This window comes from Pongo abelii, chromosome 1, assembly GCF_028885655.2.
Source record: "Pongo abelii isolate AG06213 chromosome 1, NHGRI_mPonAbe1-v2.0_pri, whole genome shotgun sequence".
NCBI lineage: Eukaryota > Metazoa > Chordata > Mammalia > Primates > Hominidae > Pongo > Pongo abelii.
The window spans coordinates 85,396,067-85,423,832 of record NC_071985.2 but is presented as its reverse complement, the minus strand read 5'-3'; the positions used below and the strand labels follow the sequence as shown (position 1 = coordinate 85,423,832).

Sequence of the window (27,766 nt, the reverse complement as noted above, 5' to 3'; positions counted from 1 at the left end):
GTGGAATTGTTTGTGCTTCCCATTGACTATTTTAAAAAGATGGTGTTTTAAAAAGATGGAGCAGAGGCATGAAACTGAGAGCGGTTGGAAAGAGGAAATATTCTCAGAGGTTAATATTAGGTATATGGAAAATATTCATAGTGATGTGTGCGTGATCACCTATGTAGCTCCTGGAGGAGCGAGGACCAGAACTGTCTGTCTGCCTTGCCTCTCCCTTCTTTCATACCTCACCAAGTTTGGCTGGAGGAATAAGCTGATAGAATGAATGAGGCCGCTTGGGGTACCCGTGCGATTGGAGGAGGTAGGATACTTGATGTCAGCTCAAGTAGGCAGTGCTTAACACTAGCCCTGGCAAGGCAAGTCCTGACCATTAATAGGACATCATTCTTTTTTGCTTTGCTGTTGTTGTTGAGACCAGAGGTTGGTTGTCCTAAAATCTTTCAGTGTTGGGCCGCATGCAGGACCAGTTGGCTGTGGAGTAGCCAGGTGGACCCACTTGAAGGCATTAACACCCAGCTGAAGGGTTACCAGCCTCAGCTTCGTGGGGAATGTTCCTGCCAGCCACGGGGGCTTACGGCTTCTTCTGAAGGAAGTATATTGGACGTGAGATTCAATGAGCGAATGAGAGAGTAGAATTTTGCCCCAGCACAATGTTTTGAATAATCGAGCTAAAGTGAAACAACTATATTTATTAATGGCTCAGAGGCGATTCCTTTTTTTTTTTCTAATTTGTAAATGACCCATAAATTTCTTTGTAGATAAGACTATTAAAATTTATCATATAAAGAGAAACAACCACGTAGAGTGAAGGAGGGGCTGCTGGGAGCTGCTGCCAGATGTTTGGATGCCCCGATTCTTTTCGCTGCCTTTAGGGCCTGGTATTCAGGGAATGGTTACAGCAGCCATCTACTTTCTTAAGGAAACCTTTGTTAGCAGCAATTTGTTCTTCAGAGTGCTTCGGAGATTTGAGTAAATAAATTTGAGAAACAATAACGTGACTAAATCCTTATTATGCAAAGATCAGCCAAAGGAGCAGTTTCCCATTCAGTCTCCTGAGCCTACAAAAGAAGGATTTTATTGAAAAAAAAAAAAAAAAGTCCACAAAATAAACCTCAATGACCTCCTAACCTTTTGCCGTCACTACTATAGCAATTTTGTTTTTGTGTGGCAGAATATTACACATTCAGGTTTGAAGAGAGAAGATCATGACCTGGTAGTGTTGTGGTTTGCGTCTAGGGTGCAGGCTTCCTTCTTTTCTCCTTCCCAGCTACCTGCTCTCCCTCCTCCCTCCCTCTCCTTTCCTTCCTCTCATCCTTTTTTTTACTTCATCGTGGAACCCAAGCTTCTGCCCTGCACCTTTTGTCCTCTTTGCTCTTTATGGCCACCACTGATCCACACGGCTCGCCATTCCATTTGATGGTCTCGTGTTTTGCAAGAGCCATACTGTAGTTTTCCTTTTGGCCTAGGAATTGGGATTTCCTTCTGAACAACGTTCAGGGTTGGTTCTTTTGCTGCCTGTTGGCAGCCAGGAGCATGTGGGCACAGCCAGCAGTTATGCTGGTATTATATGTGATGGAATGCTCAAACATCTAGACATACCCTCATTGAGCTCATCTTCACCTTCCCTGTTACAACCCGAAGCCCTGCTTTGCCAGGGCTGGGAGACACCTGGAACTGGCACCGTCCCCCCTGGGGCTCACCAGATGCACCCTGCCATGAAACAGCTCTTGACTCTGCTCTGGTGTGCAGATATCCACCAGGGACTTAGACCCTGCCACCTCCATCCCCAAAATGTCAACCAACACCGGACCCCTCTCCTCTACCTTTAATCACTTCCCTCTTTCCCACCCTACCCACACATTCTTTTCAATTTCTTAAAAATTGAAAACACTTTTTATGTTTCCTCTTAACAAAGACTTGGCTGCTGACAACTGAACTGGATTTAGATGAGTGATTTATTTTATGGGAGGTTGTCTGAAGGGGTAGTAAAAAAAAGACTGTCTCGCTCTTTGGCTGATTTACTAAATCACTGGATCTCCTTCAGTCCAAATCACCACCAAGAGTCCTGGTGTTTTAATAAAAAGCAGCCATCTCATTGATCTGAGACACCATCCTACCAGAGCACTGGCTTCCCTGAATCCCTGGAGACAGCTTGTTAAAAGGACCTCACCCTTGTTTCCAACAGGACAGAGTCGTTATCACTCGGAACAGATAGATCTCAATTTTTGGAGCTAAACGACCCTGCTCAAGGGCCAGTTTGTCTTCTTGCTATGTTAGACCTCACTCTCTGCTAGTCCACAGGAAAGGTCTTAAGATTTCATTCCAAATGTACTGGATTTGTGTACTTATAGGTGATTTTGGAAATGAAAAATTTAGACTGATAAAGCATTGCAAAGAAAGGCAATGAGTGCAAAACCACAAACTTACAGAAATTTAAAATGAGAAATAAAGAGAGAAATGCTTTTCCTTAAATTGAAATTAGGTAGTATGGGGATAAAAGTAAAAAATATATTTTGTTATAATTACATTTTTCTAGTTGAAATTTTTTATTGTGGTAAAATATATATAAGATAGAATTTACCTTTTTTGGGGGGCGGGGTCTTGCTCCATTGCCCAGGCTGGAGTGCAATGAGTGGCGTGATCTCAGCTCACTGCAACCTCCGCCTCCTGGGTTCAAGGGATTCCCCTGCTTCAGCCTCCCGAGTAGCTGTGACTACAGGCACGTACCACCACGCCTGGCTAATTTTTTGTATTTTAGTAGAGACGGGGTTTCACCATGTTTGCCAGGATGGTCTCGATCTCCTGACCTTGTGATCCACCCCCCTAACTCAGCCTCCCAAAGTGCCGAATTTACCATTTAAAACTATTTTTAAGTATACAGTTGAGTATTATTTTGCAGCCATCTCAAAAACTCAGCTTCCCAAAGTGAAATTCTGCACTCGTTAAACAATAGCTCCCCACTCCTCCCCCCGACTCATGGTACCCATTATTCTATTTTCTGCCTCTTATAAATTTGATTATTCTAGATTCCACATACAAGTGGAGTGTAATTTTGAAACAAAGCAAGTCCCTCCTTCATTTTCTCACCCTCTCAGTTTCTCTCTTTTTCCAGCCTTTCTTCTATTCTCAAATGGCATCTTGCAAGTAATTTGGCGGCTTATGTAGCCAAAGAACACAAATGTGTTTTGTTTTTTATTTTCTTTCTTGGGTTACTATTAACGCTTCCTTCCCTTTGTCTTTTTCTGTAGTTTTGAGTATCCGAGGAGCCCAGGAGGAGGAACCCACAGACCCCCAGCTGATGCGGCTGGACAACATGCTGTTAGCGGAAGGCGTGGCGGGGCCTGAGAAGGGCGGAGGGTCGGCGGCAGCGGCGGCAGCGGCGGCGGCTTCTGGAGGGGCAGGTTCAGACAACTCAGTGGAGCATTCAGATTACAGAGCCAAACTCTCACAGATCAGACAAATCTACCATACGGAGCTGGAGAAATACGAGCAGGTAACCAGAACCACCTGGGGCTCAGCACCCAGGCCCTTTAGGAAAGGGTGGAGGAAGCACAACCCCGGGGCTTGCAGAGACGAGCGGTTCACCTTTCCCAGGTGGCTGGCGTCCTTGTGCCCGGCATCCCCTGCCCAGCCACAGAGCCCTGGCCAAACTTGAGTCTGCCAAGTCCTGGTCTCAACTGTTAAAAACCCAGGCGTTCAATGGAGGTAAAGGCATTAAAAAATGTGTGACGCTGTAAATGATGATTTCAAGGAAACATAAATCGTGCATAGAAGGAACACTCCATACCTGGACTCCAGAACGTGTGCCTGTGATGTGCAGGCCTGGCTCTCATCCGGGCGCTATAGGTGATCAGCAGTCACCAACCAACCTGCAAGACGGTGGGAGGTTTTCTCTGGCCCTTGTTTTTCCTTATCAGGAGGCCTATACTTTTTCTGGGTGCTTATAGTATCCTATGGGAAAGGATTTAAAACTTGGCCCTAGAGTCCCTCACTTTACCCAGACTCAGTTCAATTGAGAGTCAAACGTATTGCCTCTTTTACATAATATATGGCATGCAATATGATACAAATCATCCTCTATAAAAGGGGTAGGGGGTTCAGGAGACCCCTGGAGCCAGACAAACTGGGATTCTAATCCGGGCACTCCACAGATGGTTTGTGGGACTCAGTGTTCTGCATACTCAATTGTGAAAGCTGATGTATGGCACAGATCTGTGGATTTGGAGTCACAGATGTGAAGGACCATAAAACTTATATAAAGGAAAGGGCAAGAAAGGCTGTTGACTACAAAGCAGTACATGTAGGGTCTCCTGATTATAACAGAGCCCCTCTCTAATAGAGAACCCCCATCCCATCCTCCCCACAACACATACACACATCATATAGCAATGCTAGTTCCTCTGGTTCGTGTAAGCATGCTACTTTATCAGGAGTCCTTTAACAGCAGCCTTTCATTTAGATAACAGATAAGTTTGTTGTTACCTCTTGGGATGCAACATTATATTGAAGTTCTCCATTACCTTACTCTCATTGAATCATTAGCTTTTCTTTTCTTTTCTTTTTTCGTTTCTTCTTTTCTTTCCTTTCCTTTCCTTACCTTTCTTTTCTTTTTATTTTCTTTCCTTTCCTTTCTTTTCTTTCTTTTTTTTTTTTTTTTGAGATGGGGTCTCACTCTGTCAGCCAAGCTAGAGTGCAGTGGCACGATCTCTGCTCACTGCAACCTCTGTGTCCCGGGTTCAAGCAATTCTCCTGCCTCAGCCTCCTGAGCAGCTGTGATTACAGGCAGGTGCCAGCATACCCAGCTAATCTTTGTATTTTTAGTAGAGACAGGGTTTCACTATGTTGGCCAGGCTGGTCTTGAACTCCTGACCTCCGGTGATCCACCTGCTTCAGCCTTCCAAAGTGCTGGGATTACAGGCGTGAGCCACCACACCTGGCCCCTTTCTTTTTAAAAGCCAAAAAAGAAGAGAGAGAAAAAGTGGAAGGTAGAAGACCTTGTGCAGTCCACTCGTAACTATCTAGGTAGAAGGCAAATGCAAACTTAATAGAAAATTTAAATTTTAAAATAGAAATAGGCATTTTAAAATTTAAAGTGAATAAAGTTTCATTACTGCACTCCTATCTACCTTTGGAATGGATTTCTACAAAATCCTCTCTTTTACGAGGGCAAAAAAAAAAATTGCTGTGAAGCCAAGAATAGTGAAATTTGACCATCAGACAAGGTGTAGGGAGGGTGAAGGGGAGGAAAATAAAAGCAAGCTGTGGTAAGAAGCTGTGAGTCATCCTCCTTTGCCTTCTTGGGAAAGAACAAATGTTCTTGCCACAGTGTTGGCTCATATAGACATTTCCCCAGATCCCAGGCAATGCTGAGCTCAGAGAGCTGGCTGAACTGTGACAGTTTCCCCAACCATGACCATCATTTAGAATTTGCAGTCTGCCCTAACCTAAAAGGGTAATTATGGAAGGCAAATGGGGACAGACCTCTCGCTGACCTCTTGGATTCTTATTACCCAATGCTCTTCCTACTTCACCTTCACCAGTAACCCTGTCCTCTGGCATAGCAAGCTGTCCTCCAGATTTGTCCTCCAGGTTAACTCGTGCCAAAGAACAGGACACAAGACAAGCCCAGAGTGTGACTTCCTTCACTAAACCATAACTGCAATGGATGTTAGGTTGGGAGGTGTTGAAAACTGTCTTTAGTCTGAGCTCAGGTTGCCAGTAACATGGAACTGCTTCCTTGATTTAAACCTTCTTATCACTTTTCCGTCCACATCCAAAATGAGTAAAAGTTATGACAGCCATAGTACATTTCAATAGCATGTCACCAATTACAAAACACTGCGGCTGACATAATGGCACTTGCTCCTCAAGGCAATTTTGAGATTGGGTACCCAGGACAGGTAGTGTCATCCTCTCCATTTTGATACAGGTGAGGAAATGGAGATGAAAGAGGTTAAGACGTGGTGGAGGTCACACATTTAATGAGGGAGAGAATTTGCCCTAGAATCCAGGATTTGACCCTTACCCCAAGGGCTCTTATTAGAACAATGCCTGACTCCACTTTGTAAGAAGAGAATGTGGATGTCTTTCGACAATGGGGTAAGCAGGTTGTCCTCTCTGTTACTTCCTTGGACTAGATTACTGGCACCTAAGAGAGGGTTGTGATAAAAATATTCTCTTCAGAAACTTCTTGTGGCTACCTACCTATTCTAAATAATAAATATGTTGGAAATTGGGAACTAAAAAGCTCCATCAGTACAGAAGCAAATTCTGTTCAGTGTAGAATTTGTGCTAGTCATCTGTATTTATTATTTTTAAAAGTACTAAAATATCATCTATTTGTTTATATGGGCATTTTCTAGTTAAGAAGTGAATACTGCTTAATACATTTTGGATGCTTAATAATTTATTAATATTAGTTGTGTTAATTATAGTAAACAGCAGATTGTAGGGAAATTATGCTATTAACCTTCTAGCTAGTGTGTCTGAGAGATATATCTTCTTCATTTTCCTGTAACAGTTCCTTATGGGGATTTTTTAAAAATAGAAAACCTTGGTCAGGTGAAAATGTCAGTATTTTAGTAGTACCTACCTGAAATTACCAAATTGGTTACTTAATAATTAATTTTGTTGTTTTATTTTTGGCATGGTGATGGCAGATAACTATACAATAATTAGCTATCGTAGCTCACCCTCACCCTTATCCCTCCAAAAACAAAACAAAAAACTACCTGAATCAGCCATTGTTTCAACCTGAGGTTATTAAATAAAGAAGTCTTCTGAAGACATTTTTTTTTTTTTTTTTTTTTTGAGATGGAGTCTTGCTCTGTTGCCCAGGCTGGAGTGCAGTGGCACGATCTCGGCTCACTGCAACCTCTGCCTCTGGTGATTCTCCTGCCTCAACCACCCAAGCAGCTGGGATTACAGGCATGTGCCACCATGTCCGGCTAATTTTTTGTATTTTTAGTAGAGATGAGGTTTCACCGTGTTAGCCAGGATGCTTTCGATCTCCTGACATCGTGATCTGCCCACCTCAGCCTCCCAAAGTGCTAGAATTACAGGCGTGAGCCACCACGCCTGGCGCTGTAAGGTATTTAAGAGCTGGCATATTATAATAGATAAAACCATGATGTCAGAAAACTGAGTTTTATTCCAAGCTCTACTTTAAAAAAAAAAAAATCTTGTGCCTTTGTAGGATTCTTTAGCTTTTGTAAATAATGCTGTTGGGGAATCGACAGGACTAAATCTCTAATGTTGAACTGGACTGGGTTAATTCAGTTCATAGCTGAGAAAGCCCTAAGATCCCAGTTACTTTTGTTGATGAGATTGGCAGCCAAATCCAATCTCATCCTTGGATCTCAATCCAATCCATCTTTTTGAAGGAGTCAAGGAAGAAGATAGGTCTTATAGTTCAGGATGTAAACTTAAACCTTATACAAGACTTTTGAAAGGCTTCCCTTTCAGTGTCTGCTTCCAGAAACAACCTTGCCCTGTAACCTGGGAGGTCTATTAGAAATCCCTCTGCCCTATGGAGGCAGCCTGAGCTCCCAGAAAGTAACTGTTGTTTTTTATGACAGCCTACAGTAGAGTCTCCTCTGTTGAGAAACATTCAGCATGTGAAGGTTTTATTTAATTAACAACTGTAACCCCAAGTATTCACATTACTGTCACATTGTGAGTGCCTGTCCTATCGGAAGTAGCCCAGCTTCTTCAGATACAAGGCTTGAGGGAAGTGAGGAGGAGGTATGGGTAGCTCCTTCCTTCCCAGGTACTTGAAAAATCTGGATCATTATGCTCTGTCCATCTAAAATGGACTTGGAACTTTTCTCTGCTCTCTGTTGTGTGTTGCTCAGCAGCTGTTTAGCAGCTGCTTTGCTCCACCTCAGCAGTGGGTGAAACGACTCCACTGTCTGTTTATTGAAGAGCAGAAAGGGCCCCGGGATACAGTGCCCTGAATAAACATCAGATATTGTGAATATTTTTATTCACCATAATGAAGCACATTATTATTAGCTGAGCACTGTGGCTTCCCAGCTGAGAGCTGGTGCACTTGACAATACTCCCTCACATCCTGCCCCTCCTTTCTTTGAGCCCAGACGAGGTGGGGAGGCTGCAGCCCGGTGGGAGGTTGTTTCTCTAGAAAGGTGGCTAGGATGCTTGCTATGTGCCTAGCCCTCCACTCTCCATCCTGTGGTCTCCAAATTTCAGCTAACTTGCTGCCAGGTTTTATTTCCTTCTCTTGGTTGTACAGTTCCAGGTGCTGGGGTTGGCTAGGGAATGAGCTTACTATATAGATCTCGTGTTTATTTAGCACTTTTCCATGGAGAGTGGAGAGTAACATGCTATAAGGACCCGATCTTCTATGGATTTGTCTTCTGTGTAGGCCCACAGAGTAAAAAGGAGGTATTTATTACCACCTTTACTTTTACCAAGAGGGAATTTGAACTCTGGAGAAGTTTACCCAGTTATTAATATATCCAAATATGCTGAGATTTCTAAGTTATCTATATTTTGAAGAGATAATTGTGACATGTACTTGTAGGGCCAGGCACACATATAGTAACTCATTTAACCCACCTTATGAGGTGGGTATTGTCATCTCGGTTTCACAAATTAGAAAAACGAGGTACAGATACATTAAGTAACTTTGAGGATCCCACAGCCAAGTAAGTCCCAGAGGCAGGAGCTGAACCCAGGCTGTGCTCTCACTCAGCGTCTCTGCTGTGTTCCTGTGAGGGATTTGCTCAGTCTGCAGGTCATAGCACAAGAGCATGGGTGCCATTAGCCTTGCTGAAGGGTCAGGAATGACTAAAGCCACTTTTGGGTGAGTTAAATGAAGCGCTGAGTAGTGAAAGGATGTGTCCAAATATTCATGGAGGCGGGGTCAAAAACCCAGGCCTCCCATTCACCAGTGTAGACACAGCCCAGTGGATGCACCTGCCTATGTACCTTTGGCTAACCAACCTCAGAGGATTTCTTAGATAAGTAATCAGTAAATGTGTACTATTGTTATTGCGTTGTCGACACATATGACAATGGCAATGCAATGTTATCAATAACGAGCGTGTTTCTGCTGTTAATAAGTCGGAGCAATTGAGTCTTTAGTTCTTTAACTCTCAAAGCATCATCTTGCCTTTTTTGTTATGAATCTAATATAGTTTTACAGTATTGCTTTGAGTGAATCTGTGAATAGATGTTTTGTTGAATGCTCAGCTAAGGAAACCAGATTATGGATGCTAAGTCATAGTAACTAAAAGAGAGGGCAGGAGTTTTCAGAGGAGTAAGTTCAGACTCTAGGAAAGGACAGAGGCCCTGGCCTAAAATAGGAAGGGCTCAGGCCCTACCTCTGCCTCTTCATGTTTGCTGTGTGCCTGTGGAAATGTCCCTCCAGCTCTCTGGGCCACAGTTTTTCTTCCTGTTAAATAAGGAGGTGGGGAAATATGATTTTCAACTCCACCTCCAGAGCTGATGATATGCTAGTTTATAACCTGAGAATTTTTATTTCTGCAGGGATAGTTCCTGAATCCTCTCAATCGTGTTTTGATGCTGTTTCTATAAGACCCCTGGGGACACAGATTCCCTTTGTGTTATAGACATAGTGGATCTTCAGAAGGCCAGAACAGGAGAGGAAGTTCTTCTAATAAAACTTGAAACAGAAATAGGTGGATGAGAAATCTCCCAGAAGAGTTATCAAAGCTTTTAATTCCATGATTCCATTTAAACTCTTTTGGCTATTTATGCATTCTAAAATTGAGTACTTGGAAGCACTCCTATATCAGAAATAATGAGCAAGGCAGAAAGTACGTGATACATTTGACCCCAAACTCTCTTTGGCTGTTAACTTTGGGACAAAGGGTGGTGTAGTGTGTTTTATACTAGAAGTCATATTCTTACATTTTACTGTGGTAAAATCATGGAAAAAAAAAAAGATTAAGATAAAATGATTAAGAAACTTTTTTTCTCCTAAAAAAATTCAACATTATCGCCAAAACTTTGAGCCACAGGGGCCGAAAGGGACATCTACCACAAACTATCCTAGTTTTCTTTATTTGCACAAGTCTCTAGAAAAGCCCACGTGGCCTAATGTCATAGACTTGATGAGTCGTTAAGGCTTGGACCCTCAATGACTGTGTTGATTGTCCTGCCATTCCAGGCCTGCAACGAGTTCACCACCCATGTGATGAATCTCCTGCGAGAGCAAAGCCGGACCAGGCCCATCTCCCCAAAGGAGATTGAGCGGATGGTCAGCATCATCCATCGCAAGTTCAGCTCCATCCAGATGCAGCTCAAGCAGAGCACGTGCGAGGCGGTGATGATCCTGCGTTCCCGATTTCTGGATGCGCGGTGAGTCTCCCATGGGGCTGTCCTGCCCTCTCTGAGAGTCCCTGATCTGGGACTGGAGTCCACAGCTGGCGCCCCCTACAGGCTCTAGTTTCACCCCATCAACGCTGAACCAAGTGTTACCCTGAGGATGGTTCTGCGAGACTAGATAGGCCATCGGTTTCACACAGTACCAGGAAAATACATGGTTGGAGGGGATGATCTTTATCACTACTCTTATGCACTCTGGGTAGCAGCAAGGAGGACTTAGGTACAGTGAGATTCTTTTCTTCTCACAGCACTAGGTACCTCTCTTACAGTTGTGTCTTATAACTATGGGCCTGCAGCTGTCTTACTAGCATTCTATCACGACAGGCTCTCTTCGATAAAGTTTATTCCATTTGCTTGGAAATTGGGATCTTTTCCACACTGTAGATGGACAGAGAGTGCACTCAATTCAACAAATATTCCTAAGTAAATTACTGTCTCTGGGCTAATTTTAGGAGTGCAGAGATGAATAAGACATGACACTTTGGACATAGAGGGACAAGGAGGTGGTCTAACATGGGCCAACCTGGTTTGATGGTTTCCATCTGGCATTGCTGCTCATGTCCTTACTTGTGAGTTCAGCGCATTCAGTTGAAGAAACCATGGATAGAAAGGACCTTTAAAAGAAGACAAGAACTGAGAACACAGAACAAGTGGTCATCTCTTGTTTCGCCTACTCTCTAGACCGGTAGATTTATGTGAATCCCTTTGATTCCTTTTGCTTCTGTTATCCAGCCTGTAAGATAGTAATAGTCGTCGTATCTTTCATCTACTCTAGAAGAATATTTTGATAATTCATCTAGCAAATACATTTTGATTATGGGTATGCTTTGTGATCTAGAGTTTGTCTTAAATTTGTCATCTGTGAAATCAGATACTATTCATATTTAAATTCTTGATAATAATCCCAGTCTGTTATTTTTATCATTAGAACATTAGATATGTCAGGGTCAGGGTACCATTTCACAATCTATAATTTTGCCTCTTTTCAATCAGATAAAATGATTTATTACTCCTCTTGAATTTTTTCACCCCTGAGATCATGTTTTATTCAGCTCTCCTACCTGCATTTTTCTCTGTGTTCACAATTATGGTCTTTACAGTCCTTGGACCTCTTTAAAATGCCGTGGCATCTTTTCCTCACTCCCTTTTAGTCAATGTGTTTTGGGTTGCATGGAATATAACATGAGAATGCCGGCTAGCAAAATGTAACTCTGGGCCAGTAGAGTTCCATAGAATAAGTCAAGAGAAAGTAAAAACGAAGGTCGTTTTCCCCAGCTGGGTATAGTAATGGAGTGGAAATAGGCAAAATCACCCTAAAGCAGGATCCTCTGTGCCTCTCCCTCACCCGTGGCCTGCTGTCTGCCTGGCTTGTTTAATGCAGCCCGTTCTGCATAGTGCAAAGTGCAAGTGACTGGTGGCCTCTGTTTGAGTCCTTCCTCTGTGCCACTGCCACCCTGCATGTATTGCTTACATCTCCATGGTAACTCCCCTAGTTAAAATGCTGGAGTTGGTATTTATGTTGGCAGATATTTGAAAAAAAAAAAAAAAAAGAACAATTGGCTCCAGACTGGGTTCTTTTCAAGAAAGTAAGCAGAGAGAAGGGAGGAGCAGAATTATTGTCTCATTGGATATCTTCTCTCCAGTAATTCCACTGTGCTCAGTTGAAGGTCAGACTCTAACAGACACAAAGCTAGGAGGGTTTTGTACACAAGTTTCTTTCACTTCCACCAGCCTTTGTCTAGAGTGTTCCAGTTGGCACCAGACGGACAATCACTTTAAGACAGGTCTTTTTCTTGCTTTGGTTACAACCTTTGAATCATTGCTTCTGAGCCAAGCTTCAAAACGAAAACAAGTAACCTATTGTCATCGTTACTATCATTTCATTTTGGGGGTATATTTATTACCAGTGAAAGAACATGACCCCACATTCCAGCCTAAGGCTGAGCAAATGGCCTTCTCAGTTCAAAAACAAATGTCTGCCAGACATCCTGATTGGGGAATTCACATCAATGCCTCCAGCGTCACTAACTATAATTGGGAGAGATAGCTAAGCAAACTTAGTAAGAAAGACACACTCACTGCAGATACTCACATGCTCCTCTAAACCATGCATCTGATGGGCAGGGCCTCACCAAAAAAGATTTCATGGAAGACAAATAAAATACAAAGAGGACTTGATTTGGTAATAGGATTAGTCTTTGTAATCTAATAGATGTGTAGAATTGAGTGTTACTACTTTGTTGTGGAACACTCATTGTATTAGCTTTCTATTGCTGCGTAGCAGATTACCACAAATTAAGCAGCTTAAAACAACACAAGTTTATTATCGCACAGTTTCTGTTGGTCAGGGGCCTGGGCATGGCTTAGCTGGATCCTCTGCCCTAGTCACAGCGAATCTGTAATCAAGCTTATAAGCTGAGGCTGTGATCTCGTCTGAGGCGCAGGGTCTCCTTCCAAGCTCGTTCTGGTTGTTGGCAGAATTCATTTCCTTCTAATTGTAGGACTGAGGGCCTCAGTTCCTAGAGGCTCCCTTTCTCAATAGGCAGTTCACAATTTGGCTGCCTGCTTTCTTCCTGAGGGCCAGCAGGAGAAACTTTCCATTTTAAGGCTTTAATCGAATCTTCCCTTTCATTTACTCAAAGTCAGCTGATGAGGAACCTAATCATATTTACTATGCCATCCACTCACAGGAAAGGTGTGTACACCAGGGTCTAGAGTTTTGGAATTCTGTCCACCACACCCCTCAACTAACCTCTCGGCCCAGGTTTATGCCACTCAAGTCATTTCCTGTCTCTCTTCCTTAGATTGACTTAACTGTACCACGGAAGTTTAACTTAAAAATTCCATGCATTCATTCATTCATTCATTCATTCATTCAACATTTATCATATCATGCTATATACCAAGCATTGTGCCATACAACTTGGTAAGTTTATTAACAGGACTATAAATAACTTTTTTTTTTTTTTTAGTTAAAAGAGGGAGAGAACTTATAAGCTCTCTAAATGATTTTCAAGCATTAATCTTAACTGTTTTTCTATAACATTTTACTGGAAATAACAGTAACATAAACAGATAATTAAAAGTACGTCTGTATACTTCACTGCAATGGGGGGATTACATAAAGTATATTGCCAAAGAGAGGATGACAAAAAAGAGGAAAGGACATCCAAGAAGGTCTAGTCTGGTCACACTGGCACTCAGATTTACTGGTTTATCTAACTGAGCTCTTAATATCTGCCCTATGTTATAGTAGCCACTGGAACATCAAAGATGAAAAAAGTGCATATAAATGTGGGTCCTACCTTCAAAGAGCTCATAATCTCATAGGACAAATACTGTTGCAACTACACATAACACCACATGTTACACATTCAGTTCATTCATCTACCTACTCCACCTGAAGGAAAGGATCCAGAGAGAGGGCAGAAAATACTGAGTTTCAGAGGAGCAGGATGTTTGCCAAATAGAAGGAATAAGAGCAAAAAAAAACAACATAATTCTACTTCAGCAAGCATTCCTTGAGTGCTTACTATGTGTGAGACACAAGCGTTTGAAATATGAGTGAGATCTGTCCTCTGCCTTTGAGGAATTTGCTGTTTAGTTGGGGAGACGTATGTAAATCTGTGGCGGATGTTGTGGGAGAGAAATATGCATGATGGTGTGAAGAGCCACAGGACCATGAAAGCTACGAGTCTTTGGGGAACGCAGAGGCATATGATGTGGCTAGATGAAATTGTTCAGAGCATGTGTAGGATTGAGGGGAAATGAGGCACTAGGGATAGGAAAGATCCACTGAAAACCCTTAACTGTACCAGTGAAGATTTTAAATGTATCCTATTAAACAGCAGAAACCCTCAGAGCTGTTTAAGGAAGAAGTATGGGAAGTTATCACATAAAATTGCACTGGATTCAAATTCTGGCTACAACCCTGATGACCTATATGACCCTGGATAAGTGGCTTATTTTCCCAAGACTCAGTTTTCTTACCTGTAAAACAGGGATAATCCTGTAAATAGGAATAAATATTAGTATAGTATCTGGCACATAATATTCACATCATAATTCAGCTATCATAATGATTACTGTGTTATATATTATTACTGCTATACAATATATTATTGTACATTGTTATTTATATATACATATTATTGTTAAATTTTATAATGATTAGTGACATGATCATATCTGTGGTTTAGAAAGATTACTCTAGTGATTCTCTTGAAGATGAGCTGGATTGGAGAAAAGACAATGTAAAGAACAATTGTTGAAGCCTGTGCTCCTCAAACTGGCACTACACAGAATAAATTGAAATACTTTTCACATTTTGTATAAGTATTCCAAAGAAAATATTCTTATTTTAAGATAAACGTTGATATATTATAAAGTGGACTAAAACAAGAGGTTTCAAAGATATTTTATGTTTTTGATGGTGTCCCCAGAGCTAGTCTTTTTCCAGGAGGGCTTCTTAGGAAAGCATTGATCTAGTGTTGCTCTGGTATATAGCTATTTATTTTTAAATTTAAGTTAACTAAATACTAAATTAAAATAAATAAACATTTAAAAATTAGCTCTCTAGTTACACTAGCCACTTTGCAGCTGCTCAGTAGCCACACGTAGCCAGTGACTACTGTATTGGACAGCAGAGACATAGAACATTTCACTCATTGTAGAAAGTACTCTTGGACAGCACTAGTCATACAGTCATACAATAGGCAGCGGCTCCTCTTCACTCACTTCACAAATAGCAGCACAATTAGAATGAAACAGAAGAGGTAGATTTGAAAGTGTAGAACTGGCAGGACGTGCTTTGGGGACAATCGTTTGATGAAGGTAAGAAAGCAGGAAGAGTTGAGGAACTCCTAGTTTCTAGCACATGCTACGTACTCCAATCTTTGAATGAATGAATGAATGAATGAACAAATTAGCAAATATAATGAACCATATCTATAGTAATGTCACTAAATAATAAGGCTAACAAGGAAAATGGAGCTGATTTGGGTAAAAGGTGATCTTAGTTTTGGAAACAGTTTGTTTGGAGATGCTTGGAGTCTGCAGTCATAAATGGGCCAATGGCTCTTAGCAGAGGTATTAGGGCAGGAGATAACAAATTTGGTAGTTAGCAGTGTATGTCTGTGATGTCTACACATCTCACTATCATGAGTCTTTTATAAAAAACTTCCCCCATGGACCCTGTGACTCAAAAATATTCTGTCCCTAAAACACCATATTTATCCAGTAATATTTAATCAACTTCCAAATTTCTTAAATTCAAAACCTAGATGCCCAACTCACAAAGCTACTGATTGGTTTGAAATCACAAATGTTAACTCAGCAAGGTGATAACACTTCAAGCCAAAGCAAAGAAACCAGGGTGATAACACTTCAAGCCAAAGCAAAGAAACCAGGCCTCTCAGTTAGCTCAACCTTATTGTAGAAAGGTGTTATTTTCACTAGGTTTCTTGAAATTCGGAAAAATCCTGATCCTAGGGTTTCAAAGGCCCTAGATTAAGACAGCTACTAAAAGAAGTGATAAGCGAGTCCATCAGAGTAGATGAGACCACCTAGGGAAGATTGCACATCACAAGGAGAGAAGAGCTGGGAACAGCTGTCTGCACCATCCGCATACCACCAGCTCATTCCAGAGAGGTTTCCTTTGAGCTCAATTGGAAGAGTCCCAAAAAATACACAGTAATGCTAATGCAAACAACTGAATGAAGGAATGGAGGCTTTCCCAATTAGGGAGCCTTCAGGGTCCAGTTCCCCAGGCCTAAAACAACAGTCTTCTTTAGGCGAAGAAGAAAGAGAAGCCAAAGGTTATCTAAAGCCTGGCTTGCAGACCCTGTTAGTCACTTGGCTATCTTCCTCAAATTCCCATCATGCAAGAGCTTTTAACACATGCCCACTTTGCAGTTGGGCTTTTAAATCCAATCTGTACAATTTCTGATGCTGAGTGACCCAGAAACTCGGCATGATTTAAGAGAGTGACTTGGGCTTGGCATCATCTGGACAGATGTGGTTGATACCTGTGGACAGATGGTGTTCATCCGGTAAAATCAGGCACTTTATTGTGTTAATTAATCCAAGTGGGACCCTGAAAATACAATATTAGCTGAATTTCCTGTCTAGCAAGGCCATCAGTGCTTTCTGTTGGCTAAATTGGGAAATCCTATATCCTGGCATAATCAGGGATGTTCTGGAAATCTTTTCCATAAGGAAAAGCTTTTAATAAAAGCAAGAAAGGCAAAAGTGCTAAGTGAGCTAATTTAAAGATGAAGGCCACACAACTTCAAGGAGGGCCAACCAGCCCCTGCGTTGAGACTGCAACTCCCTCAACTATCCACAGGCCTTCATTGTCAGGAAGCAATAAAGTGATTCTCACTTTAAATTAGTTCAATTAGCACTTTTTTTTTTTTAAGGCAGAAAATGCTTTTATTAAAAAAAAGTGATTTTCTCCTTTTTGGCAACCTGTGTATGAAAAAGAATTCTGTGGGCTTTTGTTTTACCATTTAGCAGCTGTTCTTGCTTAAGAAGTGCCACTTTTCTCCTTTTGAGGGAGGTCAAGCTGTTGGGGGTTAATTTCAGTCAGTTCTGTGCCCTCTTCCCCAGATGCCTTTTAAAAATGTTACATGCATTTACATGGGGATAGAATGGAAAGAACATGATAACTTATTTTTAACTTATGGCTGCAGAAGCTCTGCGTAACTGTGAGGAGCCAATTGGTATAGAAGAGGGAGATTGGGTTTTGTAGTGGTCAGACCTGAATTAATACCTTGGCCCTGTTACCTACCAGCTGAGTGAACTTTGAGCTCAGTTCTTCGTCGGTAAATACGAATAATCATATCTACCTCAGTAGTTGTGAAAAATGAATAACTTGAATTGATTGCCAAGAGGGAGGGGTCAGGCCCAGTGCCTGGAACCTGGTAGGAAGAAAGACCAAGTTGTAGCACCTGCCACGTGTTGGGCGCTGTGCTGAGTGCTGTCTTTGTGTGGTCTCATCTCTTCCCTACTCTCACCCTGTGAAGTCAGTATGACCCTCTTCACTTTCACGGAAGAAGCTGATCAGAATCACCCAGCTGATACTCAATTGACCCAGGATTCAAAACCAAGATGGGGCTGGGCACAGTGGCTCATGCCTGTAATCCCAGCACTTTGGGAGGCTGAGGCAGGCAGATCATGAGGTCAGGAGTTAGAGACCAGCCTGGCCAATATGATGAAACCCCATCTCTACTAAAAATACACAAATTAGCTGAGTGTGGTGGCGCGTGCCTGTAATCCCAGCTACTCAAGAGGCTGAGGCAGGAGAATCGCTTGAACCCAGGAGGTGGAGGTTCCAGTGAGCCAAGATCATACCACTGCACTCCAGCCTGGGCGACAGAGTGAAACTCCATCTCCAAAAAACAAACCAAGATGGCCCGAATTTTGAAACTTTATGCTCCTCACTACTCTGCAAAAATATCTGTGACCACTTTTCTGTTCGGTGCCCAGATAGTACACAATGAAGTACTGAGCAAATGCTTTTACTGTTGGTTTTGGCATCCAGCCCCTTTTGGTAAATCTGCTCCAATTCACCTTTTGCTCAAAAATTTGTCTTCTCCCAGAAGTAGATTTATTCTCTCCCATTTTATATTTATTTGGTGTGAGCCTTTTTGTTATTATTTCCTTTCTCTTTACAAAGGCGGAAGAGACGGAATTTCAACAAGCAAGCGACAGAAATCCTGAATGAATATTTCTATTCCCATCTCAGCAACCCTTACCCCAGTGAGGAAGCCAAAGAGGAGTTAGCCAAGAAGTGTGGCATCACAGTCTCCCAGGTAAGCAGCCCCTCAAAAGCCTCAGCCTGTAGCCTGGCCATGGTGGGGCCTCTGGGGCAGGCTCTTAGAGGTCTTGCTTTATTGGACATTCATGCCTTGCAAGTTCCATCAGCTATAGCCTTAAAATATCAAGGTAAGCACTTGATGTGTATGTGTATAAGTGAGTTTCTAGGTAAGCACTTGGCAAAACTTGAGAAGAACCAGCAGAAGGAAGAGAAGAATAAGTAGAGTACAATATAAAAACAGGGTTAGGGTTCTTCTCATCGAGCACTCCTTTGCTTCAAATGGGTGAGGTGTCTAAAGTGTACTAGGAAAGTTATCTGCATTCCTCATGCTGTTTTTTCAAACTCAGTCAATTCCTTAGCCATTTTTTGCCCAACCCAGGAACTTTAAGAGTCAGTGAATGGAACTAGTTGTTATATAGCCTTTTAAATGAAAGAACTTAAATGTCTCCTCTTGATGTGCTGACTCTATAACTGATGGAGTGTAGGAATTTTAACGTCACTGCGATTACATTGGAATGGTTGAACAAAATGTCACTGAATGCCCCCTTCCCCCAAAGAGCAATAACCATAACAGGTGGTGTCTGATGACTTGGAAAGATACATGAGATAAAATTTTTATAGGCCTAGAGTTTTCAACACGAATGTGAAGCAGAAAAGTAGGCAATATTTGTATGTACGTGTATTTTGTCCACTCAAAAGATCCACCCAAACTTCTTATTCAGTCTAAACCTCAAATACCACCACTGGTTTCTAATTGAGAACCATAGTGATAATTCTGAAATCTGTCGGAGAAAGTTTTTCTTAGAATCTTGTCACATGCAGGAGAATTAAATGTACTGGTATTTCCATTAAAACTGGGGAGGGGAGGGAGTAGTGAAGGCTACTGTAGCGAGAAATTTCACTCACCATTTTTCAAATGAAGTAGATGCTCTTTTATATAAACTAAGCATCTGTACCTCCTTGAATTGAATCCTGACTTCTGTTAATCCCTGCAGGGTGCTGATCCCATCAACCTGTGTTTAGCTATACAGAATTAGGTCCAGTCAGAATATAGAGCTCCACAAAAGTATTGACAATGAAGGGATTGCCCGAGCCTCACCAACAAACTAAGATGATTTTACAGCAGCAAATATCCTTGAAAACATTCTTTCAGATAAAGCAGAATGAATTCACTCCTTTTTAACCTGGGCCTTCCTTAGGTGCTTTGACCCAGCTGAAGGTCATTTTTAGTCTTGACAGTTCTGGGAAATGGGAACATCAGCAGTCAAACTCAAGTAGCTTAGTTTTTTCTAGGGCTATCACCATTCTTATCCAAATCTAAACCCCTTTTCCACAAAAAAGGGAATTAATGCTTTTTGATACTTGCTACATGTTTGAGGAATGCTTCTAGGTATGGACCACAAACATGCAGCAAATAACAAATCACTGAATTTTATCATGGAACCTTCTGCTTTTAAAATATAATTAAATTACTACTGTCTGAATTCCAAGTGTGGAATTCAGAATTTCAACTCCCTGTTGAAGGTAAAAGGAATTCTCCTGGAGGTAATTTGTAGTATAGCTGGATAGAAGTTAAAATCCTGATCTGTTCCCACAACCTTCACTTCCTTCATTATGGAAACTCAAGATACAAATAGTGTGTCCATTAAAATGCTTATTTACATATTGTGTCACCTTTCCCTTTCCTCTGCCCATGCCAAAGTCATGCCATTCTTTCTTCCCCATCACATCTGTCTCTCCCCAAAGCAACTAAGCTACCATTGCTAAACAAGTCCAATGGGAGACGATATAATATGATGTCATAGAAGGAGCATTAAGCAAGGAGCATATTTTTGACAAGAGTCAACTGTGGGATCCTAGGGAACTCACTCTTTCTTTTTGGATCTTGGTTGCCCCATTTACTAATCATGGTTTGCTGGATCACATGATTTATTAAATCTTTCTCCTAATTCCCAAAGCCAGGAAATACCTCTTGGGCTGTATCATTATTGTCTTTTTTTGAAGTCACAAATTCTTTTGAAATCTACTAAAAGCTATTGATTTCCCCCATGACCCAAAACAAAGATATGTTGCCCATACACCCAAATCCATCTGAAATCCGCCTATTGACTGTATCTCCCTAGATCCCTAAAGAGCCCTTTTTCTATACCAGAGCTACTCTAAGTGTGATCCACAGAACGCAGCATCAGCATCCCCTGGGAGCCTGTTAGAAATGTAAATTCTTGAGTGTCACCCTAATTCTGAATCAGAATCTTTGAGGGTGAAATCTATAGTAGAAATTTGTTTTAACAATTTCCCCATGAACACTTAAACTTTGAAAAGCAATGCTCTATATGCTTTATCTGAGTGATCTTTTCCATGCTCACGGCTACAAATAATACCTCCATTTGAATACCTAATGGAACTTCTCCCCTGCAGCACCAAACTCATAAATTTTACTTCCTAATGGACTTCGTCATGGCTCTGCCCAGAGGTTCTTCAAAATTAACTTGTTCAAAATGTGAATCAAACTCTTCCTATAAAACCTATTATTCTTTCTGTATTCCATGTCTCATTCTGTGTCTGTTATCTATACATCCCTAGTGCCTAACACGTATTAGGCCCTTAGTCCATGACTGTTGAGTAATTAGTTCATTCATGATAACACTCATTGTATACATTGTCCAGATCATTGTCTGTTGGACAATGCAGGAAGTCCCTGAACTGACCTAGCACCTTCCTACCAGTTCCATTCTTGTCATTTAGAAGGGAATCATTCCCACAACATGTCCCCTCTTTGCCCCCTTCAGCTCATATTTTTTTTCACATATAATTGGACCTCAGGTATTTCTTCTTCAAAAGTCCTCCCAAATTACCTTCATCTTTTTCCCTTTTCTTTCAGCTTGTGCAGTTATCTGAGAAAAAAAATCTCCTTACCTTTTTTCTTCTTTTCCTATCCCATAAATCAAAAAGCAACCATAATTATGACCAATTCCTAGATATGCAGTGATCCTGAAATACACCCAAAAGTGTCCTTCCTCCTCCAGTTTACCTTTTCTGTAGACATCAGCATTTACAATAAATAAAGCATTTTCTTATTGAATTTTTTTCTCTTTTGTTTACTAATATTGTGTTGGTACAGACTGATTTTTTTAAAAAAAGAAAGGTTTGGCATTTCTGCTATAGTATAAACTGTATAAGCCTTTCAGTGCTATCCTTATAAGATGTTTTAAGTTTGTTAATGCATTTAAAAAATGAAGTATAGTTTTGCAACAGTTTTCTTTATCTGCCGTCGTTGGGAGTTAAATATAAATGATTTATAAGCTGTGGTACATGTGGGATCAACTCCCCCTTCCCTCACCAGATTCATAGTTTGTTTTGTAATTATATAAAAACCTCAACATTTTAGTTCAAAATCATATCTGGAATGTGGGATATAAAACTTTCCTTCTCAGGGCAGGAATTATGGGGATAAAACTTGAATTTAACTGTGTCTCCACTTGTGTCTGGCAGAGGTCTTGGTATGAAGGGAGCAGAGGTACCAAATCAAGCCAGGACACCTGCTGTGAACCACATGAAGGAAATAAATTAGCAAATGAAAGTAAATTAGGTTTATTGTGTCTGCTGGCTTTAACATTTAAACCCTAGAATTCAAGGGGATAATCATTTGTATGCTACAGTTTTTCCTTATGTAGATAATACTAAGCTTTACACAAAATAGTCAGTGAAATCTGGTAGATTGAATTATATTGATCCTAAGGTCTATAGTGAAATACAGCTAAGAATCTCAGTCCACATTAAAGTTATGTAACTTCTAAAAATGTGCAATTAATCTATCACACGAAAGCACCTATATGGACATTTAAAGGTCTGTGTATCTTGATGGCATAAAGCCAGCTTTCACACTGATAAACGCTAGGGGCATTTCTCCTGAAATGTTAGGTATATTTTAGTGTCATAACTGAAGACGTAAGCAAATTTAAAATGCTTGCTCTAAATTAAAGGGGTTCTAGCTTAAATGAGCAGCTCCTTTATAGGAAGATTTTTGTCACAGTGGTTTTGCTAAATTTTAGTTATATTAAACAAGAGAATCGCATTTTATGTAGTTGTCCTTTTGAAGCTCTTACTTCAGATCTTTTTACTGATGTTGCCAAATTATTAATATAAGTAGGATAAGACCAATTAGCTTACCTCTTCACCTCTCCCATAAAGCCTTTTTTTTCTTCTGCAATGTTTCTGAAGGATGAAATGTGAACTTTCTCATCTTCTCTTAAACTACTCTAGGTATCAAACTGGTTTGGAAATAAGCGAATCCGGTACAAGAAGAACATAGGTAAATTTCAAGAGGAAGCCAATATTTATGCTGCCAAAACAGCTGTCACTGCTACCAATGTGTCAGCCCATGGAAGCCAAGCTAACTCACCCTCAACTCCCAACTCAGCTGGTTAGTTTTTCCTTTGATTGGGGATGGGGGAAGGAATTGTTCTCCATTTTTGTACTTGCTTTTCCTACATTGGGATTTTCTTTTAATTTGTTAGGCTTTTGATTGGTTAATTTCTGTATTTGATTGCATTTTTGGACGTTAATGTCACTTTGGGCTCTTTCTTTCATTTCCAAAGAGCAATCTGTTAGACTGTTTACAACGTGGGTTGTCTGGAGGTTTGCATTAATTTGTCTATTAAGTTAAGACCAAAATAAATTGGTTGGCTTGAAGAGACCTCTAAATTCTCCTCTCAGGGATATCAATAAATAAGTTAGACGTAGTGCTTAGAGATAGTCTATTGGGATTCTGTCATTTGGCCTGTTTTATATAAAGCTTTTATCCTTGTCAGTTTTGCTGTTCCAACGACATAATGTGTGGGTCACCTATTAGCATGCATTCTATGCAGAAATATTTACTCTTCTAGCAAATATCTTATTAGAATGTTTTGGTATGCAAAACCAGGCTATGAGTATTTCTATATATTGTTTATAGTTGTTGTTCTTTATTGTTTTTTGTTGGTCTTCTTTATGATTATCGGTCGTGTGCTATGTAATAGGTTTTGTTTCAGGAAATATGCATTATATCACTAATTTAAGAGTTTAGGTCAAAATACTGTATTTTGGGGTGTGCCTCGTGTCATCAGTTCAGAATTTCTACATGTGAAAAAATGTAGTTAATAATACAAAAAATATAACCTTTGTGTTTGTATGCTATGGAAGGCATGTGGTAATTTTTTTTCCCCTTTGGTAAAGGAAAGACAAGTATCTTCTCATTAAATAAGTTTGGTTTGACTTTGATTAGGGTGCACAGCTAAGAAAACTGATGATTCTAACTTAAAAGGTTACCAATTTAAATATGTTTGATCATAATATGATTACAAACCTAATGTCTAACATTTTTTAGAGTATGGTACCTTTGACCACAAAGCTTGTTTGTCCACTAAAATAAGTTTTCTTACAGTGACTTGTTACTGGAGACATGTAGGGTTCCACAGACTGATGTCTTCTGTGAGCTTCCAGATGCACAAATTTGTTATGATAAGATTCTCCAAGTCACTAGGCTATACCCAGCACTTCTTTTATGGCCTTCTTTTATCTAAATGGAATCATGCATGAAGAGTAGCCTGGGCTTTTTCAACATGAATATAATAAAACAACGTAGAATTCAATCCAGTTTTAATTTTCCCAGCACTGCAGGTTAGATTCCTATGAGGAGCATATTTACTTTTTGAGGAATATTTTGTTTTTTCCTTCCTCCATCATGGTGTGATTGACAAGGGATCAAAGCTAACAGGTTCCATAACCAGAGAGAGTTCCACCTTCTCCATCTGGTCAATTATTAAGAATTTCAGACCCAACAACACCAGTTGAACTGTGCTGCTAGGCAGACATTTTCACTTGTCTCTTTGGAAGAAGTACAATTCTGTCAACATTAGCAAAAATGCACTCAACACTCCTGCAAAGGTTATCATAATGCAAAACAGATATCAAAATGACTTTTTCCTGTCCCTGGTATATCTGCATCACAGATGGCTTAACATGATTTATGACTAGTCCTTAGAAAGGCCCTGTGGACTTTCTTCATTACTAAATTTGTAACTATTTGTTCTTTCCTAAAGCCCTTAAAAGAGAAAAGTAAGCATTTTAACCCTCTATTCTGTGTTTAAGAAGTATGGTTGCCTCTTATGGAATGTCAGACTATGATTACAGTTTTCTAAGGAATTTTTTTCTGGTGGCTTAAACATCACGTGACTATTCTGAGCACAAAGTAAATTATTATGGAAAATTTGAGCTAAGCCTTCCAATTGTGCATAAGTTGTTGGAAATAATCTGCACAGGAACCCCTTTGTAGTGCTTTTTCTAAAGTAGAGGCAAAAAAATACTATTGTATGTGTGCAATAGCATGGAATTTTAAAAGATAAACATTTTAACAGGAAAAGTTATAAATGGGCTTTTCTTTATTTTCTTTTGCTCTTAACCAACCTAAATCATCCACACAGGTAAAGTAGAACTTTAAGATGTTCAAACTTTTCACATAAGGTGTTTATTATGTTATGTACTTGCTCTTCAATAATTTGAAAAGATAAATGATAATTGAAATAAATTTTAAATAAGAGGTTAATATATGAAAATACATTTTGGCAGAGTTTGAAGTCTAGAGTTGTAGAACCTAGGAACTTTTCATAACCTCAGTATTGAAGCAGAAGTTTTTTTTCAGAGTTTTACAAAATATAAGTACTCATTTCTATTGTAAAGAAATATATTTCTGGCTAGGTGCAGTGGCTCACGCCTGTAATCCCAGCACTTTGGGAGGCTGAGGCGGGCGGATCACGAGGCCAGGAGTTTGAGACCAGCCTGGCCAATGTGGTGAAACCCCATCTCCACCAAAATTACAAAAATTAGCTGGGTGTGGTGGCATGCACCTGTAGTCCCAGCTACTCGGGAGGCTGAGGCAGAAGAATCCCTTGAACCTGGGAGGCGGAGATTGTAGTGAGCTGAGACCGCACCACTTACTCCAGCCTGGGCAACAGAGTGAAACTCCGACTCCAAAAACAAAACAAACAAACAAACAAACAAAACCAAATATATTTCTTTGCAAGTAAATCCTCTTCCTGCTAGAGGCTTCTGTATGGAGAACAGAACTTCAGTATCTTAGATTACTTCCAAATATTTCTATTTATTAATATGTTCCATGTCTCCTATTTTCTTAAGCATAATTTTTTTTTTTTTAAATCACTTAAGACTAAAACCCAGGGGGATTAGCAAGCATTTAGAGACATTTAGCATGCTTCATAGTTTATACCAGCAAAGTTAGACAAAATGGATGAAGCAAAGAGGAAGAATAGAAGGAAGGAGAGAAAGTTAAATTTTGAAAAAAGAAAGCAAAAATAGGGGCCAGTTGAAGCACTGGTTAAAACCTGGGGTCTATAATTCTTCTGTAGTGGCCTAGAGTAATGCATTCTTAATTTCTTAATTTTGATGAGATTATAAAACCTCAGAAAAATGAGGCCCTTTCAAGAAGCTTGGATTATCTTCTGCAGAGGATTTTAACATCCAAGAAGCAAGAAATTGACTTGTGCATTACAGATGTTCACAGTGGCATGCCATCAGCGTTGAAATTATATCACATTCTGTGATTAGATAAGTGGTAGTGGGCTTACTGAAGCTCAGAACCCCAAGATTTGAATTCTTTTGCTTAGCTGTGTGTTTGTGTCAAGGACAACAGCAAATTCAGCCATGAAAGTTCTTCCTCTAGCACTATTTTAGTCAATGGCAAGCCCATATACATAATCTTGTAATACCCCTGTATTAGTCCGTTCTCATACTGCTATAAGGAAGTGCCTGAGACTGGGTAATTTCTAAAGGAAAGAGGCTTAATTGACTCAGGTTAGCATGGCTGGGGAGGCCTCAGGAAACTTGCAGTCATGGCAGAAGGTGAAGGGGAAGCAAGGCAGCTTCTTCACAAGGCAGCAGGAAGAAGTGCCGAGTGAAGTGGGGAAGAGCCCCTTGTAAAACCATCAGATCTTGTGAGAACTCACTCACTATCACAACAGCATGGAGGAAACTGCCCCCATGATTCAATTAAGTTCACCTGGTCTCTCCTTTGACCTGGGGACCGTGGGGATTATAGGGATTACAATTCAAGATGAGATTTGGGTGGGGACACAAAGTCTAATCATATCAACCCCTAAAAAGAGGTTTGGTGTTTTTCAGGATTGATGAAAAGTTATTATATTAAAGCTCAGAGCCTTCATGCCCTATGAGAAGTTTATAGTACACACACAGAGAAGGTAACACATCCAGAGAAGTTGACTAAAACTTTAGTAAATCCACAGGAATTCTTATAATTTTGTTTTTTAAAACCAAGTGAAAATATTTATCCCACTGATGTTTTATCTCATGTCTTTCTTAGTATGATTCTCCTCTTTATTTTTAACTGAAGAGTGAAAACAATTTCTCCTGGAATTGGAACTCTACAACCTTGACATACATACCTATTGAAGGGTTTTCACATTGAACCAGGCAACACTTTACTCTTTCGCTTTGTCCCAAGTAGAAAGTAACAATGAATTTTGGAATTGACAAGGGGAAATGGAAAAGCAAGCATGCATGGGACATAATTTAAGCTTACATCTAGTAAAAAGGGCCTATCCTTTGAGCTCCCAAATGGTATGAGAGTCCAATCTAATCAAGTTGAATCAAGCTGGCCACATAATCTATCTGAAGTCTTGATTTCTAAACTACAGAAAATGGCAACTACTTCATTAAAATACTGTAAGAAATATTGAGTGAGTACATTTAAACACTGAGTTCCTTAAAAGGAAAAAGTAAATCCATTCTTGCTCTAGGTCTTTGGTTCTCATCTAGGGGCAAATTTGTACTCCCAGGGGACATTTGGTACTATCTGGAGCTATCTTTGGTTGTCACAATTTTGAAGGGAGGGTGTTATTGGCATCTATTGGATAAAGGATAACCATTGTAGGGCTAACCACCCTACAACGCATAAGATAATCTCCCACAATAAAGAATATTTGGCCCAAAATGTCAGTAGCACCAAGGTTGAGAGATCCTATTCTAGGTTTAAGCTTTATCATTATTATTATTATTATTATTATTTTGGATTATGAAGTTAACTGATTTTTTTGATTTTTTTTTTTTTTTTGCTTTTAATTTTTTTGTTTTTCTTTAACAAATTTAAGTCTCTTGAAGATTCTTTAGAGTAGAAATGCAATTTTCTGGAACTTGTGTAATGAAAATGGATGTGGACACATTGCCACATCATGGTGTTTGCCCAAGCAAATGCATTAGAATCATAAGTGATCCATTATTTCTTCTCTGCCTAGTTGAGTGTAGATTTAGTTCTGTACATGCCCCAAATGTCTGGGTGGCAGTTTAAATGAGCTGCTTGCCTTCCTTCCCAAACCAAATTCAGAACCTTTTAACTGACAACCACATCTTAAAATGTGCTTCTAGTAGTAGCTGATGGCTTCAAAACAGCCTGCAGGTAACGTTTCTGAATGATCTTCACAGCAAGCCAAGTCATTCTGTTTCAGTTCTTTGAGAATGCCACAGCACCTCTAAGAGAGCCCATTCACTATTTGTCAGTGGATCGTG

The 27,766-nt window shown here is 40.3% G+C and overlaps 1 protein-coding gene across 5 annotated transcripts in view; it reads left to right on the top strand.

Annotated features, from left to right (window-relative positions):
* PBX1 (PBX homeobox 1) overlaps positions 1-27,766 on the top strand; it is a 292,065-nt gene that overhangs the window by 229,731 nt on the left and 34,568 nt on the right. For all 5 annotated transcript variants that reach the window (XM_063726738.1, XM_054526223.2, XM_054526234.2 and 2 more), the window contains 4 exons: positions 3,249-3,493; positions 10,154-10,344; positions 18,050-18,185; positions 22,454-22,613. In XM_063726738.1, coding sequence (XP_063582808.1) covers positions 3,249-3,493; positions 10,154-10,344; positions 18,050-18,185; positions 22,454-22,613 — 732 coding nt within the window. The remainder of the gene's footprint in view (positions 1-3,248; positions 3,494-10,153; positions 10,345-18,049; positions 18,186-22,453; positions 22,614-27,766) is intronic.